This window comes from Erpetoichthys calabaricus, chromosome 3 (genome assembly GCF_900747795.2).
Source record: "Erpetoichthys calabaricus chromosome 3, fErpCal1.3, whole genome shotgun sequence".
NCBI classification, from domain to species: Eukaryota; Metazoa; Chordata; class Cladistia; order Polypteriformes; family Polypteridae; genus Erpetoichthys; species Erpetoichthys calabaricus.
In genome coordinates, this window is record NC_041396.2 from 282,208,216 (window position 1) to 282,228,582 (window position 20,367).

The following is a 20,367-nucleotide window of genomic DNA, read 5'->3' on the forward strand; positions in this document are numbered from 1 at the left end:
TTTGTAAGACTTGGTTCATCTTGTAGTGTTTGCTCTCATATAGCGGACAAAAATCAAACAATATACTCTAGACAACTTTGGTCAACATTTACCAGGGATTTCAGCCTTTCCACCCCTTAATGTTGTATTTTGCTGACAACTGCTTAGACCATTGCTAACATGATTTGTTGCTATGCACATTTTTGGCAAATGTAATTTTAGAGCATATATGTGCAATTTTTAGGAAAGAGAGTATTGTGCAAGGAATAAAACATTTCACATTTGAATAAAATAATAATTCATAATTTTAATCTCCCCGATAAATCAATAATTGTAGTTATGATTACCCAACTAATTGGAAAATTGCCATTAGTTGCAGACTTTTTATTGTTAAAATTTTATGTTAACATTAATTTTAACATTTTAAATTTTTTTTTTTATTATTTATGAAATATTAAACAATTATGTATATGAAAATAATATATGGTACAATGATAATGTTAAATATTAGATCAGTAAGTTGCAAACAAAAAATGTACAAACATGATAATCATAAATCAGAGTACAACAATAGGGCCTTCCGATACAATATAATACTGGCAAAATTATAATATACTGTACATACATACAGGGGTGAGCAAAAATACGTTTACAGTTGTTTTTATGGAAAAAGACATGCAGATTGTGATTATTACAATAGCTTTATTAACAGTCCATTTAGGTACAATCGCGTAAGTACTGAAATTGCTCGCCTTGTGTATTCACAACATAAAAACCTACTTTTCCCCACCCCTTTATTTATATATATATATTATATATTTATAATATATTATTTTTTCCTGCTTTGGTACTGTGTTTCTTAGGAGAATCCTTGGGTACTGGTGGTTTGACTTTCTGTTGAGTGAGTGTTTGCTCACGGGGTCCCGAATGAGGCATATTACCTGCATTGTATGAGAGTTGCCAACCGGGATCCCAAGCTCTTTCATCATGTTGTGGTTGCAGCGTCAAGCTGTACCTAGTGCATTCTCCCCGACCTGACCTTTATTTTCTGATAACCTTGAGGATGCCCGTTAAGATGCAGTAGTAGAAAAAAAAGATGAGGGCAAATACACTTTAGTTGTAATGTATAAAGGGTATAGAAAAGACTCACCCCCCCCCCCCCCCCCATTCAAAATATTAACATTTTGTTGCTTTGCAGCCTCAAAGGAAGACGTACACAAAAAATATTTTTTCAGCTGTATTTATAGCAGCCAAGAGAAAGATATAATAGCAACAGTTCAAACAAATTAAAAAGTAAAAATGCAGAGTCACTGAGATGCTTAAAGGATCACACCACTCCTTTGTTGCAAAGCAACAAAATGTGAATATTTTGAAGGGGGGTGGTTAATTCTTTTCTATACCCACTGCACATACAGGTAACAATGCATAAATACACTAATCAATCACAACATTAAAAACCACCTGCCTCATATTGTGTATGTCCCCCTCGTACTACCAAAACAGCTGTGACCCTCTAAGACATGAACTCTACAAAATCATCTGGAAAGTTCCAGCACTATCTGGTACCAACACTGGAGTAGCAGGTCATTTAAGTTCTGTAACTTGTGAGGTGGGGCCTCAATCTATGGGGCTTGTTTTTCCAACACAGCCCACAGATGCTCAATCACATTGTGGTCTGGGGCATTTGGAGGCCAAGTCCACTTGTTCAACTGTTTGTCGTGTTCCTCAAACCATTCCTGGAAAACTGGGCACATTATCCTGCTGAAAGAGGCCACTGCCGCCAGGAAGTACCACTGTCATGAAGGTTGTAGCAATTCTTATGTAAGTGGTATGTGTCAAATTAACATCCACATGAATGCCAGGACCCAGCGTTTCCCAGCTGAACTTTGCCTCTTTGAGCGTTCCTTCTTCCCATAGTGCTTCCTGTTGCCGTCTCTTCCACCAGGGAAACAACACGTTACTCGGCTATCCACATGATCTAAAAGAAAACATGATTATTCAGACCAGGCCACCTTCTTTCATTGTTCTGTGGTCCAGTTTTGATGCTCATGTGCTCTTTGTTGGGGGTGGACAGGGGTCAGCATGAGCACTGTGACCAGTCAGCAGGTGCGCAGCCTTATATGAAGCAAGCTGCGATGCACTGTAGGTTGGCCTACCTTGGACAACTTTTGGTAGTTACTGACCATTACATACTGGGAACACCACACAAGACCTGCTGTTTTGGAGATGCTGTCACGTAGTTGTCTTGCCATCACTATGTGTCCCTAATCAGAGTTGCTCAGATCCTTATACTTGCCCATTTTTCCTGTTACCAACACATCACCTTCAAGAACTGAATGTTGACTTGCTGCCTAATGTATCCCACCCCTTGATGGGTGTCATTGTAACAATATAATCAATATGATTTGCTTCATCAGACAGTGGTTTTAATGTTGTGCCTGACTGGTGTATATATGACATCTTTGACCCCAGGTACCACAAAAATTTATGTGTTGCTTCAGAACAGTTAATATATTTATTAATGTAAAAAATGTGCTCAATCTTAGCAAGTCAGGTTATGTTTCATTAAGACAATACATGTGTGTAAATTTCCCCTTGGGGATTATCGATCTATCTAAATGAGCGGGAGGTCAGTGGAATGGTGAGGATGCAAGGAGTACAGATGGCAAAGGTGGATGAGTTTAAATACTTGGGATCAACAGTACAGAGTAATGGGGGTTGTGGAAGAGTGGTGAAAAAGAGAGTGCAGGCAGAGTGGAATGGGTGGAGAAGAGTGTCAGGAGTGATTTGTGACAGACGGGTACCAGCAAGAGTGAAAGGTAAAGCCTACAGGACGGTAGTGAGACCAGCTATGTTACATGGGTTGGAGACGATGGCACTGACCAGAAAGCAGGAGACAGAGCTGGAGGTAGCAGAGTTAAAGATACTAAGATTTGTACTGGGTGTGACGAGGTTGGATAGGATTAGAAATGAGTACATTAGATGGTCGGCTCATGTTGGACGGTTGGGACGCAAAGTCAGAGAGACAACATTGTGTTGGTTAGGACATGTGCAGAGGAGAGATGCTGGGTATATTGGGAGAAGGATGCTAAAGATAGAGCTGCCAGGGAAGAGGAAAAGTGGAAGGCCTAAGACAAGATGTATGGATGTGGTGAGAGGAGACATGCAGGTGATGGGTGTAACAGAGCATGATGCAGAGGATAGAAAGATGTGGAAGAAGATGATCCACTGTGGCGACCCCTAACGGAAGTAGCTGAAAGGAGAAGATTTATATAGTGCCTTTCTCATGCTGAAGGTGCAATTTTTTTTTTAAATCTTTAATGTAAAAATACAAAATAAATAGGGTGTATATCATATATTGGCAGAATTCATTAAAATGTCAAGATTTTCTTGTCATATCACCTAGCCCTTGAAGCAGTATTATATTTGAGCCAATGATTGTAAAAAGGCAAAAAGTAAATGCATGACCAGTGGCTCTGTACTACTGTTAATCTTCTTTTTCTTTTGGCTGCTCCCGTTAGGGGTTGCCACAGCTAATCATCTGTCCGTGTCACCAGTGCCAGTAACATTTTAATCTCCTCTTTTATTTGGTTTCTTCATCAAAATAATGGTGTTTGTATCTTTGGCCCACAGTATAGAATTTCCTTCTAGAGTATACTCTTCTGTTTAAAACCAATGGAGTGATTCTCTGTTCATTCTTAACAGGTGGTTTAATGCTGTAAAAATGAAAAATACAGGCCAAAAAAAAAATCCACTTCCTGAGAAACATGGGTTCAGCATATACAGTAAGAAGTGGTCCCTTAGTTCCAAGTGTGAGTCACCAACAGGAAATTGAGTTGCCTTCACCATTCTTCTCAGTGAAAGGGTCAATAGGATGCTGTCAAACTGCTCTTTTAATAGCCAAATGAGGAAAACAGTAAGCAAGTAACAAGACTGTCAAAATGAAGGCAAAATTGAATCGCATCCTTAGATTCTCTCCAATATGTCAGGGGAGGTGGGGAGGCTATAGGGTATAGGACTTTAGTATATTTTTGTTACTTTATTGTATAACACATACAATATATTTTCAATGAATACAAGTTTGTCTAACAAGAATATTTGATAGTGGCTTACAAAACATTTTAGGCTTGGTGATAGTCTGTACACTTGATAAAAATAAACACAGTACTGATACAAGCTTGGCACATACCCAACCATCAGTGACCATCTGGACTGGTCTTGCAATGCAGAGGGACTTTATAAGAAAGCGCTCTGTTTCCTAAGAGAGTAAAAGGAAGGGTTCCTTTGCTTGTTCTATAATTCTATCATAACCAGTGCAGTATGGTGCGCTGGAATCCACAAGCTTATTAAGAAGGCTGGTTTAGTCATGGGATGCACTGTTGACCCACTGAAGGTAGTGAAGGAGGAGAGAATGGAGACACAACAGATAGCCATTTTGAGCAATGCTGCACATCCTCTTTCTGACACACTAGCATTGAGTACTTTCAGCCAATTAATTATTCAGCAGAAGTGTGTCCATAAATGAATACTGGGACTCCTCCATACATACAGAAGTATGCATTTATAGTGCCTCAGTGCGTCTGCTCTGTTCTCTTTAGAAGTCTTCAAAACTTCTTTTTGTAATTTTTGTGTGTATTTTTCAGTGGAAGTGTGTTGGTGTTTTCATAGTATTTCATGAACATTTGTAAGAAGCTAAATTTCCTCTTTGGACAAAAAAAGGTACTATAGTATATGTGTCTATCTCTCTTTCACTCCCTCTGTTCTGTCTTCATATTTAGATACTGTGAATAGCTAAGTAAAATATCTTTAGATTTCAGACAAGTGGTGTATAATGTACAGCTGTACAACTATAACAACATAATCATTCCTAATGATGCCTGCTGATAATATTTGCTTAACCTTTGATAAACTGAGTGTGTCTATGTATAATATATTTGCTATATAGGTTTTTTTTTTTTTTTTTTACTTTTATAGAGTATTAGCCTTTTTTGTGAACGGGCTTCTGTCATTTATTTTTCATTTGTTTCCCAGTACACTTCCATGGCCTCCCTGATAAATGCAGTTGCCCAACGGCCTTCTCCTCCGGGCAAAATGGCAGCTGAGTTTGACTTTCGATCTGGAGCCAACATGGAGCATGTTTGTGAGCTTGTGCTGGACTTGGTTCAGTTTGAGCAGAGGGAGTTTGATGATCAGACAGCGCTGGAGGTACACACTGCCAAAGACTTCATTTTTAGCATGCTAGGTAACTATTTTTCCTGTTTCTCATGTTTTTGTTTTAGATAAAGATAGGTCATGTGCAGAAATCAACAAAACAATTGCACAGATACCTTTGTTTTGAAACTGGAACCATTGCACTATTCACAATCTCTATATATAATCTTCATTTGGATCTTGACCTTTGTTTGTCCACGAATTCCACGCATGCGTAGACCACCTTCCAGTTTAGTACATTGTTGTTACTCACGGATTTCAACAATATGCCGGAATAACGAAAGGGGTGGTGGACATTATAACGCTGGTTAGCTCCTGAGGCCTGGTTAGAGAATGAGATTGCCGAAGATAAAAGGTATGTGCCTACGTAACATATGAATGAAAGAAAGACAGTGGGTAAAATGAATGACAACGTAACGGCATGTTCCGTAAATTATTATCGTTACGTATGTTTTAGTTTGGGAAAATGGTTCAAAGGTTTTAACAGAAAATAAGCAGGCAAGAATCAGAGAGGAAAGGTCCAATACTTCAGTTGTTTACTTGTTCAAATATAATATCAGTTACATACAATATAATAGCAATATACATGCAGATATAGGAATTGTACTATTGACTTACAGTAATATATATAAAGATATATGATTTATACTATTGACTTACAGTAATACAGATATGTGAATTATACTATTGACTTACAGTAATACATATATGTGAATTATACTATACTTACAGTAATATCAAAAGACCCAGAGCCATCATCCTAGACCAGTAGACTGAGGGAGCCCGCATGTCAGTCTCGTCAGAGGATCAACTCGTGAGCCTGGTCCAATACCGGGCGGTGTGCACGTTCCCCACGGTTGAGCTTCCAAAGAAACTGAGGGCGGAACCTTCCCTTATATACTAATTGAGTGTCCTTGCCCAAAATGGCTTACGTGTAAGCAGTGTATACAGAAGTGATCAGTTTCTGCACACCTTCTTCCCACGGGACATCTTATTGTTTTTCTTCTACTTGGCCCTCACTGAGATGGTGCCTAGTATCAGAAGACACACAATAACAAGCGTTGCTTGCAATGAAGCCCCTCGAAGTGAAAAACAAGTACATGGCCTTGACTGTATTCCCATAACATTCTGAAACTCTTTATGAGAAGCAAGTTTTTGCACATTCTTTCGCTATCATCCCAAACATTCCAATCTTTGTAGCTGGTTTTGCACTGAAGCGACCAACCCCCTCTTACTCCTTTATTTTATCCCTTCTCCTGTTACAGAGAAAACCTTTTTTATTACAATCGGTCCCTCGCTCAGCGCAAAATCAGCAACCTTGTCTGTCGTGCTCTGTTATTAATTCGTTTTAAAACACAAAACACATAGCAATTAAATATAGTCATTAAAGCAATAATAATAATAAGCAGCACCAAAGGGCGGAAGAAAACTGACAACATTGTGGATGCCTTTGGTGACCAACCTGTAAAGATTGACCACCACGCATTTACAGATTCACCTTCAATTTTGGTCCCTAAAATTTGTAATTGAGACGTCGTCATGACTGTCTGTACAGTAAGTGCATCTACATGTTTTTGATGTTTAGCAGCCAATTCTTTTAATTGCAGGGAGCTATTTAATAAACGTTCAGCTACAGCCAGTGAAATTGAGGTCGGAGCATGCCAGACTTGCCATTGAACCTTGGTAAGATGGTTTTTAGTGGTGTAATTATTCAGATAGTAAGTATTATTTGCTATTTGCCAAACATATACATTATCAAGACATCCAGAAAACGGAACCTGTGGCAGCCTACGATTAGCGATGGTGGTGGAAACACAGAGTGGGTGAGGTCCCACTTCATACAGAGTGGTGTTCTGATTAACTAGTCTCCAATTACAGGTGGTTGCTTTACCTGAAATACATGGGTTTTCCTGTCCTGACCTCAATCCACAGAACATACCAATATTAGTGTGTTCGCAATTTCGTAAATCATATGTTTTGTTTGTTTTAGGTTCTAGCCACTCACCATCCAATTGCAGCTGCCAAAAGTGTCCGTGTGCAACAACAGGTAAAACGTGATATCTACACAAGGTTATCATAGTGGTAACATTATATTGAAACCAATACCCATTACATATTGTATCATTACACCTAGTGTTTTCAGGTTTAACCGTTAACCATAAGCTACTGCTAATGTTCCATATATCTTGCCATATTTGCATATTATTAGTCCTTAAAGCCATTTGCATGTTATTTTTCTGTATCTGTGCTTGTAATATATTAAAAGTGCATACAGTCCAGTTCATGAAAGTTGAGACATTTAGCCATCGAATGTCATTGCTAGCCGTGATTATCCAATCTGAAGCGCGTTGTTCCCAGTTTACTGTTTGCTGATGAGAGACCATGGACTGAGGTAACCACCTAGCCATTTGGTCTGCCACTTTGTGAGTATGTCGTCCCACATTCTCAAGCTTGTTTGCAGTTATTTCATTATCTATGGTGTTTAAAGTTCCTAGGGTGGTGCCAACCCCTCCTAAGAAAGTGTCATACCATGCCCGTTTAGCACGCTTACACTGTGGCAACGGTGGAAACGTCACTTGCCATGTAACCTTAGTCCTTTTTGCTGTCGTAGAAACAAGTTTACATGTGTCAATTATTGGTTCTACATGTGACTGTCTCGTTATGGGGGTTCTAGCCCACACGGCTATAGCAAGCATTGGTATAGTCCTGTTAATAATTTCAGTTGCATTGATCCAGCCAATGGGCCCAGTCTTATTAGAGGTGTATTCGCCTGATGTTGCATTGACCTCGCACTGTACCTTGGAGCCGTTCCAGGGCCCCATACACCAAGTTACTTTCGACGTCCAGGTAATATTTAAGTTTTCAGAGCACTCAATCAGATACTTCTGTGGTTTTACCCCCGGCACCTTCAAGTTCGAGGAGTAGATGGTGCACCCGTCACCAGTCGTAATGGTGAGGACATTGCAAGACTGATTCTCCGGACACGTGGTGTTCTCCTGACGTCTGGGCTTAGTGGAATTGTTCCACCGCCATCGGACCTGAGTCGTCTCTGTTGCCTCGCCTCCTAATGTGGTGGCTCCTACTTCATTCAGAACACCCCCAATTCTGTAAAACAAGAACACAGCATGTTGCACCCACTCCTCTCCTCCTCCTGAAACAGAATTTATGATTACGATACTACCTATTTACATTGTGTTAATTCTAAAAAAAAAAATAAAAAAATTTTAACTTACACTTTAGCTTTACCCTTAACAATTTCGTGCTGCATGTTCTAATTCTTCAACGGAATATAAAGTCCTTCCTTTATTTTTCCCTTTTTCTTTGCCCTTGGCTTTCTTTCCTCCTTTCTTGTGTTTACTCTTGCGCCGGTTTTTCTCCTTATCTTAACATTACCCTGTGCATCAGCAAAAAGTCTGCGATGCATCACGGGTTTAGCCTGTAAAGGCAGAGGATCAATTACCGACCCTGCATCGGGTCCGTCATCATCCTCATAATCATCATCCCAAATGTTACCGTCCCATTTTTCAGGATCCCACTCATGGACGTTAACTGCGGCTACAAACGCTTTGATCTTCGCAACATCCGGTCTGCGCTTCTTTTTCGCATTCACCTTGGCTATGCAAAAGGCTGCCTTTTCCGACATCCCCTCGGCTCTCTGTACCCGCGGCAATAATACAGCTACCTGGGATTCGGCCATTGAGGCCCACCCTAACGCATCCGCCAAGTCCATTTGCATTTTCTTAATCTCCCTTTCTTTTTCGTCTATCAGACTGTCCAGACTTCTAACCGCAGTTAGCAAAACCCACCCTCGCGTCTGCAAGCCCATTATGGGTTCCTTTGCAGACACCTGACATTTCTTAAGCGCGGCTAGCACATTCACTGGTGTTGGGGGATCCAAGCTCTGCCAATATTGTGCTAATCCCCCCCCACATCTCAATTCTCTGGCGCAGTCTTCCCATACTGTTTCTTCCCAGCCGGGGAGAGGTAAAGGAGCTGCGCCAGGGTTTTTATCCTTTTTCTTAAACATCTCTGATTTCCTTTGCCTCACTTAATAGTTCAATATTTTACCAGATTCCCCAAAATCCTGCAACCGACTACGCCAAAATGTTTTAGTTTGGGAAAATGGTTCAAAGGTTTTAACAGAAAATAAGCAGGCAAGAATCAGAGAGGAAAGGTCCAATACTTCAATTGTTTACTTGTTCAAATATAATATCAGTTACATACAATATAATAGCAATATACATGCAGATATAGGAATTGTACTATTGACTTACAGTAATATATATAAAGATATATGATTTATACTATTGACTTACAGTAATACAGATATGTGAATTATACTATTGACTTACAGTAATACATATATGTGAATTATACTATACTTACAGTAATATCAAAAGACCCAGAGCCATCATCCTAGACCAGTAGACTGAGGGAGCCCGCATGTCAGTCTCGTCAGAGGATCAACTCGTGAGCCTGGTCCAATACCGGGCGGTGTGCACGTTCCCCACGGTTGAGCTTCCAAAGAAACTGAGGGCGGAACCTTCCCTTATATACTAATTGAGTGTCCTTGCCCAAAATGGCTTACGTGTAAGCAGTGTATACAGAAGTGATCAGTTTCTGCACACCTTCTTCCCACGGGACATATTATTGTTTTTCTTCTACTTGGCCCTCACTGAGATGGTGCCTAGTATCAGAAGACACACAATAACGAGCGTTGCTTGCAATGAAGCCCCTCGAAGTGAAAAACAAGTACATGGCCTTGACTGTATTCCCATAACATTCTGAAACTCTTTATGAGAAGCAAGTTTTTGCACATTCTTTCGCTATCATCCCAAACATTCCAATCTTTGTAGCTGGTTTTGCACTGAAGCGACCAACCCCCTCTTACTCCTTTATTTTATCCCTTCTCCTGTTACAGAGAAAACCTTTTTTATTACAACGTTGTAGCTGGCGAGTGCTGCGCGTCTCACGGTTGTACCCTGGCTTGCTCACATGTCAGTGAAGTGATCCCTATTTATGCTTTAAAGAACCTGGATACCTATGTGTCCCCCTTTTATAACCATTGCTCCGTGTATATTGCCTTACTCTTTGGATTGCCACAAAGCAACCTGCGAGATTGGAGAAAGGTTGAGAAGAGATTGTGAGAGGAAACGACAGCATCGTGAAAACGAGACTGACTGTGAACGGAGAGAAGCAGAAATGCTCCTACACCACCACATAATTACTATTCGGACAGTGATTCCAAGTGGGCCGTTCCTGTTGAATCAATGTCCAAGGGTTTTGTTTTGTAATTTTGTTTCCCTTATAAAAAAATCATACTGCTGTGCTACGAAGGGCCCAGTTCACGACTGGCAGGCGCGTTTAAACAGGGAGCCCTTCACAGACGACTTTAACACGCGCAACGTAGTTGAGTGCACATAGCTAGTTAATGTATATATATTTTACACGTAAATAACATTTTTTTTCTGAGAAAATCCATGCTGTAAATAGTAGATATAGGCTTTTGTTAAAAAATGCTTTTTTTGCTTTAGACCCCAGTTTTGGGATGATTCATTTTTCCTGTAAGTATACCTTCGTAGAGCAGTTTTGATAAAAATGGGCCATTCAGCTCAATATAACTCCATAATGTCTGTTCACCTAACTCGGAAAATGTTTTAAGTTCCTCAGGGTACTTCTAATGTATTAGAGTACTTGGTAACGTATTCCACAGATCTACGGTCTTTGTTATAAAATACATTCTAACAAGAGTGCAAGATATACCTTTGATCTAACCTGTCTGTACCACCACGATGTTCTTAAAGAATTCACTTAAAAGTAACAGCTCTCATGTTCCATATTAATTCCCTTCATTATATTAAATGGCTCTTTTCTTTTGTAATTACTTTTTTAAAAGGATTTCATTATCATAAAGTGCAAATCTGTAAGACATATCATATTGCATCTTATTCAGACCATATTTAATCACCATTTTTGCTTATCCAGTGAGCTTAAAAAGGGAAAAAATATATGAAAAATAATCACTTGGGTCAGGTTGGAGGCATGCACTGGTATAGCGTGTTGCCACACCCACCACATGACAAAACCCCCCAGGCAGACACAGTCCAGTCCCACATTCTGGAAATTGCAGTCTATCTGCCGTAGCCAGGTGTTATGTGGGCATCCACTTGGTCTGGTCCAGCCACTCGGGTCCTCAAAAATGAGGATCCTTCGAGTCGGATCACCCTGAGGGAATCGTGCCACATGGCCATAATGCCGTAACTGATGCTCCCACACAATGCTGGTAATGTGCCACATTCAGAACTCCGTGAGCAACTGCTTATTCAACATAAAGTCAAACCAGCAGTACTCAAGGATTCACTAAAGAGACACAGAACTGAAGGAGTCCAGTCTTCGTCTCAGGTCCCTGGATAGCGCCCATGTCTCGCAACCATATAGCAAGACAGGAAGCACCAGGACTCTGAAGACTTTTCCAGCGACCTCATGACCCCCCCATGCTCTCCCAATCCATCTACTGACTTGATAGGAAGAGTCACTAGAGACATGAATGTCACTGCTGAGGTAAGTAAACCTCTTGACAAGATCGACACTCTGTCGTTAAAGGTCATTAAAGACCTGGATCTTGTTTTTTATCCAGAACAGTTGCAAGCCCAGACACTGGAGAGTTTAAATAAGCGATCATCAAATACTGAAATAACCAAACTGATGGCATTGATTCAAGATGTATATTTATTTGAGGAAAACAATAAATGACTCCCTGTTTCTAAGTAAATGTTGGAACTGTTTTGTTTTTTTTCATTTTAAGTTTAAAGTATATTCTTCATATTGTGTTATGGTAGGTTGGTTAGATAAAATGTTGTGTAGCACGAGATATCTCAATAGAGCAATCATTAAGCAGTAATCTCCCATTAGGTATTATACCAAGCAGAATATTGGTGATTGTTTTGAACACAAGACTGATAAATAAGGGAAGACTTTATTCCACTAGGATCTGAGCAGAGGAAATTACCAAAGCATGTGATATGGTGAACCGACTGCATGACAGTATTGTTCAAAAAGGGAAACTTTTGAACAGTCTGAGATGTTGGCAAGAATTTCAGTTGAGTTGGAGTAAAATCATGTTTTAGCTTGCATGTCAGGTGTTTGTTCTGTTAAGTGACAGGTAACAAGATACAATGAGAAATATAATTTGAAAAAAAAATGACAATACAGAAAATCATTTTGTTTCCCACAACAGATCGGTCCAGTCTGAACATTTGTTATAGCCCAGGGGTCCCCCCACTCCCTGAGTCCACCCCTCTAAAGACCTTTAGTATTTTAGAATGATGCCAAAAAACATCCTCATGAAAGAAATGGTCAGGCGACTTCACACATGCTACTGTGCTCAATTGTTAAAGCTGCACTGTTGTCATGGTTTGTTATCCTTGTGCTTACCTGACGGCTGCCAAAGCCCTACGTGATGCTTTTCTTTTCCACCAATGTGATTGTTGTATGTGAAGAGAATACATGTTTACATTTCTAGTTTTGTTAATCATGGCCATTGCTTATTGAAACCTTCCAGGCTGAATCCAGAGGAAAATTAAGTAGCTTCTGTAATTAAATTATGAAAAAGTGTCTGCTGCGAATAATTCTACATTACAAAAAAAAACTTTTCATTTTTTTTTTTATTCCAGGGAATATGTAGAAACTGTACACACTTAATTTAAAAAGTAGTTTTTAGACAAAGTAAGTAGTGAGCAGCTTTTGTTTTGTAAAGTATTTGTATTGACAAATTCTGTATTTTGGTAATTACTTATTATATAACCTAAGAAATAGCCACTATTTTTATATTTTGAGAAATTCACAAATTAGTAAAAAATTTTTATTTAATGACAGGCTCAACGATATACAACTTTAACTTGCACCTTTCATTTAACATGTTAATAAAGAACAAGCGTCTGTGTATTTGTGTGTCCGTTTGGTTGCTATGTCTGTCTTTTCAACAGATGGGTACATCACAAACATTTTAGTTTAGTGCGTATATTTACTGCAGATATTTCTTTGATAACTCTTTCTTACTGTTGCAACAATAGTCATCATCATTTTTAAATCACTATTTTATAATTATGCCAGCTTTTTTACTTAGGATTTTTTTTTTTTGGCTTTGTTTACTTTTTGTGAATGTCATATACATAAATTGTCCCCTTCCTGTTGCTTTTGCTCCTGACTGGAATGCACAGCTTCGGAATCCGGCAGACAGAATTGTACAATTGCACAGCAGGAATCGGTGACATAGTATTCAGCTCTATTCAGACGGAATTCATTTTTACACCAGCTGGTGGTATAAAGTAAGTACCTGAAATGAAGTAGTGACCCACCGGTACTCTGCACTGGCATTTCCCCATTCCAAGTAGTTAATGTATGCTTACCGTCAGCTCAGACCACATCAACAACTCCTGCCTATAAGACCAATATGTCTGTTCACACCTCCAAGTGGAACAACCCTACACTCCTACCTGCTTGTCTATATAATTGTGCTTATTAGAAACCCAGTGGACCTCCAAGGAAATATAACATTCCTCCCCACAAACAGGAGTACAACAAAAGCTTTTTTATTTATTTTTTTGCCCCACCTCAGCCATTGGGTAAAGTAATTATTACCAAGTGCAGTTCTAGTTCCATGCGAATAACTTAAATTGAAAATTTATTGACATGGCGATTGACACAGTATTAGTTTCACCTTGGATGTCTTTTAAAGACTTTTTATAAAAGGTAAACATGTTGTCCATGAAAAGTTATTGTTATGAGCGATTTGAACAGGACTAAAACTATAATTACTTTATGTCACCTCCTGTTGTAAAACAAATCCTACCTGAATAGGACTGAAAATGAAGGCTAGAAAAAGGCTGACGTGTATTTTTGCATGCGATTAATATTGAAATTCAGGAAACTGGCTTGGATTGCTTAATGAATTTGTACCCAGGTTTGTTCTTTATTTGACAAACTGTCAGCTGCCAGTTCATGCCTGTGTGGAGAAATTTAAGGAAACTCGTATCTTCAATTCTTTAAAATGTTAGTGGTCTGACAGCCTTTAACCCTGAATCTGAAAAAAAAATCAGTGACACACACTAACAGATTTCAAACAATGCTCAAGAATAACATGAGCGTAATGAAAATCGTCCTTACTTTTATTCTATGTTAATTAGTGTTCCCTAATTTAAATTCTTATTTATTTTGGTTTTTTTTCTCTTCATCATGTAAAGCACATTGAGCTACATTGTTTGTATGAAAATGTGCTATGTAAATAAATGTTGTTGCAGAAGGCTGCCACCTCTCTAACTCTGACAATAACGACAACCCAGTAGAAAAATGAGGACTTTGTAGGACGCTGTTCTCTGATGCCACGGTTCTCTTATGGCCTTCTAGAAATGTTTCTTTTTGGTCATCTCAAATTAAATATATTCATTGGCAGACTAATAATAGTGTCATTCTCAAACCTGCTTACTCCAATTCGGAAATAAAGAAGGCTTTACGGGAATGCACTTGAGTGAACGTCTCTTGACTGGCACTCCTTCGGACACACGAAGATGCAGGGGAATGGCACTAAGGCGCACACAGGGTGAGAGATATCAAATATTTATTCTATTACCAATTAGCGTGGCTAACACAATTATAACACATAATATAGTGCTAGACAATATGACTTGTGATAAACCAACACAATTAATTTATTGTTAATGATGATGATTAATTTAAAAGAAAAAAACAGACCTGGATCAAAAATATCAATGTTTACTTTTAGTCGTGACTCCCAAGATCTCTAAACAGATGCATTATGCTTTAAACGTTTAAAACTGCTAAAACTGGACACGCCTGGTGATCCCAATGTCTTACAAATAATTGTAGGATATGATTGCTTCTGTGGATGTTTCAGTTCATACCAGAGTACTGGCGATGTTTCTAATAGGTTTTTAATTCGGCTTTAAATCATAAACATGTTATGTAGTGCTGTTTGAATGAAGTATACACATTGCAGATAACAATCTAAATTTATTATAAGCCCAGGAAGGTTGTAAGGTACACATGGAGGGTTAAAATAAAAAGAAAAATCAAGACCAAATACTTGCAAAAAAAATGTAGTCATGTGGAATAATGATAGTCACATTCAAAATACTATTCGATTCTAACCTTTTTTTTTTTTTTTTTTATACAGTATTGTGCTTGTATCACCCCGACAGTTCCTGAAAAACATGATTATATTGATATGTAAAATCTCTTTGGCACTGTTTTATAAGGCCTGCAGGTATTAAGCATGCTTGCTTCTGGAATTCTGTTAGTTTTTTTTTTTTTTAAAGGGAACATTTAAGAGGCTTATCAAATTCCTATTTGGGTGTATTGTGTTTTATTTCATTTATATGTTATGAAATAAAGGGTAAATAGGATTGATGTGCTTGTCAGGCTGAATGTTATAATGAATCTTTAGCACAAGCAACTGTTAGAAGCAGTTATTACTTCTGTATGAAAGTCCCTTTAAAAAAAAAAAAAAATCTTGTCCTAATGTAACCTTGGAGTTTGTTGATCACGATGGTATTTTTAGGAAAGTAACTGCTGATATTAACTTCCCAGTGTTTTTTTGTAATGGCAGCACTCTTGTTTCTAGTAAAACCACCAGAAGAAGAAGCAGCGAAATATGTGGAAATATTGCATGCATAAAATGTGGCTTGTTGGCCTGCTTTCTTAAATTTTTAAATATCCAAGTTTCAGTGGTGTTGTTTATTTGATTACCCTTAGGAAGAAATGGTCGTAAAGCATAATTTTTCCGATATTTGATAAATGTGACGAAAGTCTGTGTTATTGGAAATTTTTAACATATGTTCCTTGAAATACTGTTTCATAATGGTAATGATAAACTTAGTTGTTTTTGAACTGTATGGTCTACCTGCTTATATATATATATATATATATATATATATATATATATATATATATATATATATATATATATATATATATATATTTTTTTTTTTAAACAAACAGCAGAATGTTTTGTTTAAAGGTTTCAATCCTTTACCTGGGAACAGAATAGAGTCGCCATTTCTCAGCATGTCACTAAAGAATTGTCTTTAACAAGAATGCCATTTGCCCTTAAACTATTCCAGTAACCACAAAATGTGTAGTGAAAAGTATGGGTATGGTATACTCCAGAGTAAACGTTGAGACACCTAAACATTTGGAAAATAGACTACATTTGAAGCTACTGGTATTCAAATGTGATTTGAAAGTGAAAGCAAAGGGCATATTTTGCTACCAAAAAGACTTTCTAAACAAGTGTTTTTTTTGTTTGTTAAGATTGTCCCCTTCTTGCATGATTCATTAATCACAGTTGGATTTTCTTCACGGTCCACATAGAGCATGTTGTGCATAAAGATTTACCACATAATGTATTGTTTGGCAGTCAAGAAGGAAAAGTAAAGGCTCCTTGGTCAAGTAACTAACTAAAAGTAGTTTTTCTCTCAGCTTACATAGTCCTTTTGAGCTAATGTTAGGGTTTTAGTTTTGTTTATCTTTGCAGTAGTTTTTTCTGTCCATTTTTCTTGTTGATGGTTGCAATAAGCAATACAGTAGATGAGTCAATCAAAGCAGAGCAACATAACCCCTTTTTTCCTGGGAGTTCCCAGGCCAATACAGAAAGAGGTTTCAATTATTTGTAATATGTATGTCCTAAGCTGAAAAAATGTGCTCCCAACTCCCAAGTAATCATTAAATTCTGTATAGCAGAATACATTCACTGGCCAGGTTACTACACCAAAGTCCTGTTCACAGTTAGACTGATAGCTGTGAAATCTTCACATTTCTCCATACCCACTTACAAGAAACAGAATTCCTGGAGAGCTGCTGTGGATTTAACATTTTTTGCTTTTGGGTGAAACCAAATCAGTTTGTTTGATAGGTGTCAACTCTTGATATAAATGTGGTGCATCTTTAATACATAGTTTGAGCCCACCTCATTTTATTAACAATGATTTATTGATCAGAACAGATTTGTAGCCCTTAGTTCCTCATATTTTTTCTTTAAACATTTTTTTGAAATGAATACTTTATTATGGACAAACTGGAGATAAAGAAACTATTTACCGCAAGGTTACATTTGCTTTTTTCCATAAAAAATAATTAAATCTGTTATACGGACAACTGTTATAAAACATAACTTCTTATATGCACATAAATTATTTTTATTCTTCAAAATACATTTCTCCTTGATCAGTACACTTGTTTGCATGCTCCTTCACCACCTTTATGCTCTCCAGGAAAGCAGTTTTTGAAATATAGTTAAGCTCCCTTGTCACTGCACACTGAATGTCTTCCACTGTATGAAAATGCCTCCCTTTTAAGGGAAAGTTTAACTTGGAGAAGAGAAAGTCGGCAGGTGCAGGATCTGGCAAATAAGGTGGGTGATGAAGAACAGCAACTTTTCTGTTCACCAGAAATTTCTGTACAATTGCAGCGTTATGAGATGGCACGTTATCATCAAGAAGAAGAAACCACTCACTGGATTGGAATTTTGCCATTCTAACTTGTTGAATTCTCTTCAGTAGCCGATCCAAAACACCCACGTAGAATTCTGCATTTACTTTGTCCTTCAGTGACAAACTCTCAATGAATTACACATTCTGTATCAAAAAAAATAACATTGTCTTCACTCACGATTTTTGAATTCGCAGTGTCTTTGGTTTTGGAGTGTTTTGCCCCACCCACTCTGCACTCTGTCATTTGGTGGCCACACCATGTTTTGTCACCGGTAATGATATTTTCCCAAACATGTTCATCTTGTCCCATTAAAAGAAGTTCCTGGCAGTAAACAACACGTTCTTGTTTCTGCTGTGTGGTCAAGACATGAGGAACAAATCTCACACTGATCTTTCTTTTTCCTAAGTCTTCGGTTACAATCCGACAAACTGTGTCCTAATCAATATTCAAACAATCAGCAATCATTTGGAGAGTGGTATGACAGTAACATGAGGCATCGTACTACGTAGTTACGGTGTCAGCCGCTAGATGTAACGCACAATACTCTTTTGAATCAACTCGTCCAAAAACTTTTGGGTCCCAACTTGTATATTTGACAGGTTTGGGAGTAAATGAGATGCCGGTTTGTAGAAGTAATTACTGGTTGTAAAGTCAGTTCAATTCAGTGGCTAGTTCTGGTTTAGTACACAGGCAGAAGCAGTAGTAAAGTCTTGTATCACTTATGTTATGTGAGGCAGCCTGAAGACAACAGTGCAAAGGCTGTTGTACAGGAATTCTGAAATCATAAATTGACAATTGATTTCACAAAGGAGGGAGAGATTTGGAAAAGTTAAAGCATTGGGTGTTGTGATATTTGAAATACAGTAACTTTACAGAGTTTTGTTAATAAGAAATGAGATAAAAGTATTCCATCTAATATCTGTGTTTACCAATGCTACATAGACCAATATTATTAAATTTGTATGTATACTTTTTTTCTTACCAAATATAGAAAATAGAAAGCAGTAGAATACATGCACATTAAAATGGTTATTCTGTTGCGTTGAATCCTTTTTCCAGAATTTTCCATCTGAAGTGTTCATTAAACTATAAGCTGTTTCTTCTGCCAGCAGAGGGTGCTTCAGAGTTGTGTTCAAAGTCTCAACTTTTAATGAAACCTCTTAGTATGGGCATTTATACCTACACCTTAGCCAGGTTGAAATTGGATAATCGTATTATCTTCCTCTCCTGAGCATTATGGAGCATCTTAAATTAGAGACACCCAATTTCTTAACTGTCATGTAAGGTCAGCTGTGTGTTTCCAGGTGATTTGCTTTTGCTTGTTCTCCCTCTCGATGATTGGCACGGTGATAAACGCAGTTTTAATTATGCTTCCCTGCATTTCAGCAAGTCTTTTATTACACAAATCACATGAGACAAATTAAAACGCTTTTGTTCATGTTATATTTAGTAGGATTAAGCTGGAAGGTAATGCTAGTGTATGCACTTTTCCATATTTCTGTTTATGTCTGACTGCCAAAGAAGCTTGTTAAAATTTTCCAGTTTCACATGTACTTCAATATATGTCCGAGCTGAGCAACCCTTATTACTGAAAATGTCTTCAAACTGCTTTTTGTTTTTTATAATCAAGGATTTAAGTTTTTAAGAAAATCAGATATTTAAATTGGTCTTTTAGGTGCAGCAGACAAACTTATAAAGTACTACATTAATTCATTTTATTAACTAGATGTAATTCAGCAACAACCAGTATGTAACATTTATCTAAACCAGAACATAATAACATAAGAAATTTGACAAAAGAGAGGAGACCATTCAGTCCATGGAGCCTGTTCATTTAGCTAATAGCTAAACTGTCCCATTATCTCATCCAAATTCTCCTTAAATGTTGTCAAGATTTCTGCTTCAACTCCAACTCTTGGTAGTTTGTTCCAGAGTCCAAGAAGTCATTCTCTAAAAATCTAAAGATTTGCTCTCTGGCTTGTTCTAAATGCACTTCCCCTTAATATTCTCAAGTAAAACAAGTATACAGTATGTATCAGTTAAGTAAAGACAGATAGAGGTGGGACATTTAGCAGTTTAAGTAGCAAGTCAAACTGTCGTCTTGGAGCCATTTTTAAAATGAAAGGATTCAGTAATTATTCTATTACTACAGTCAGGTCCATACGAAATTTGCACAGTGACACAATTTTTTCACATTTTCACTGTGTACACCACCACAATGAAATAAAGCAATTATTATGTGACTGAAGTATGAACTTTCAGCTTTAATTTAAGGGGTTTACCAAAAATTTCACTTAATTCTTCTAGGAATGACAGCCATTTATATACATAGTCTCACTATTTTCAATGGCTCATAAATATTTGGACATTTGACTGACAAGTTATCCAATAGCCAGTTGGGAGAAGTTCTTTCATTAACTATTAAGTGGGTAAAAGGTCTGGAATTGATTCCAAGTGTGGAATTTGTATTCTTAAGCTGTCACTGTGAACTCTCAATATGAATTCCAAAAAGGTGTCCATCCAAGTAAAAACAGGCCATCATTAGGCAGAGAAAACAAAACAAATCAATCTGAGCAATAGCAGAAACACAAGGAGTGGTCAAATCAGCCATTTGGCACATTCTTAAAAAGAAGGAATGCATTGGTGAGCTCAGCAACTCCAGAAGGCCTG

At 37.8% G+C, this 20,367-nt stretch overlaps 1 protein-coding gene across 1 annotated transcript in view; it reads left to right on the forward strand.

Moving 5' to 3' along the window:
• Window positions 1-20,367, forward strand: part of tmem102 (transmembrane protein 102) — a 65,899-nt gene that overhangs the window by 25,295 nt on the left and 20,237 nt on the right. Inside the window, exon 2 of the mRNA XM_028798444.2 lies at window positions 5,011-5,221. Coding sequence (XP_028654277.2) covers window positions 5,020-5,221 — 202 coding nt within the window. The 5' untranslated portion in view covers window positions 5,011-5,019. The remainder of the gene's footprint in view (window positions 1-5,010; window positions 5,222-20,367) is intronic.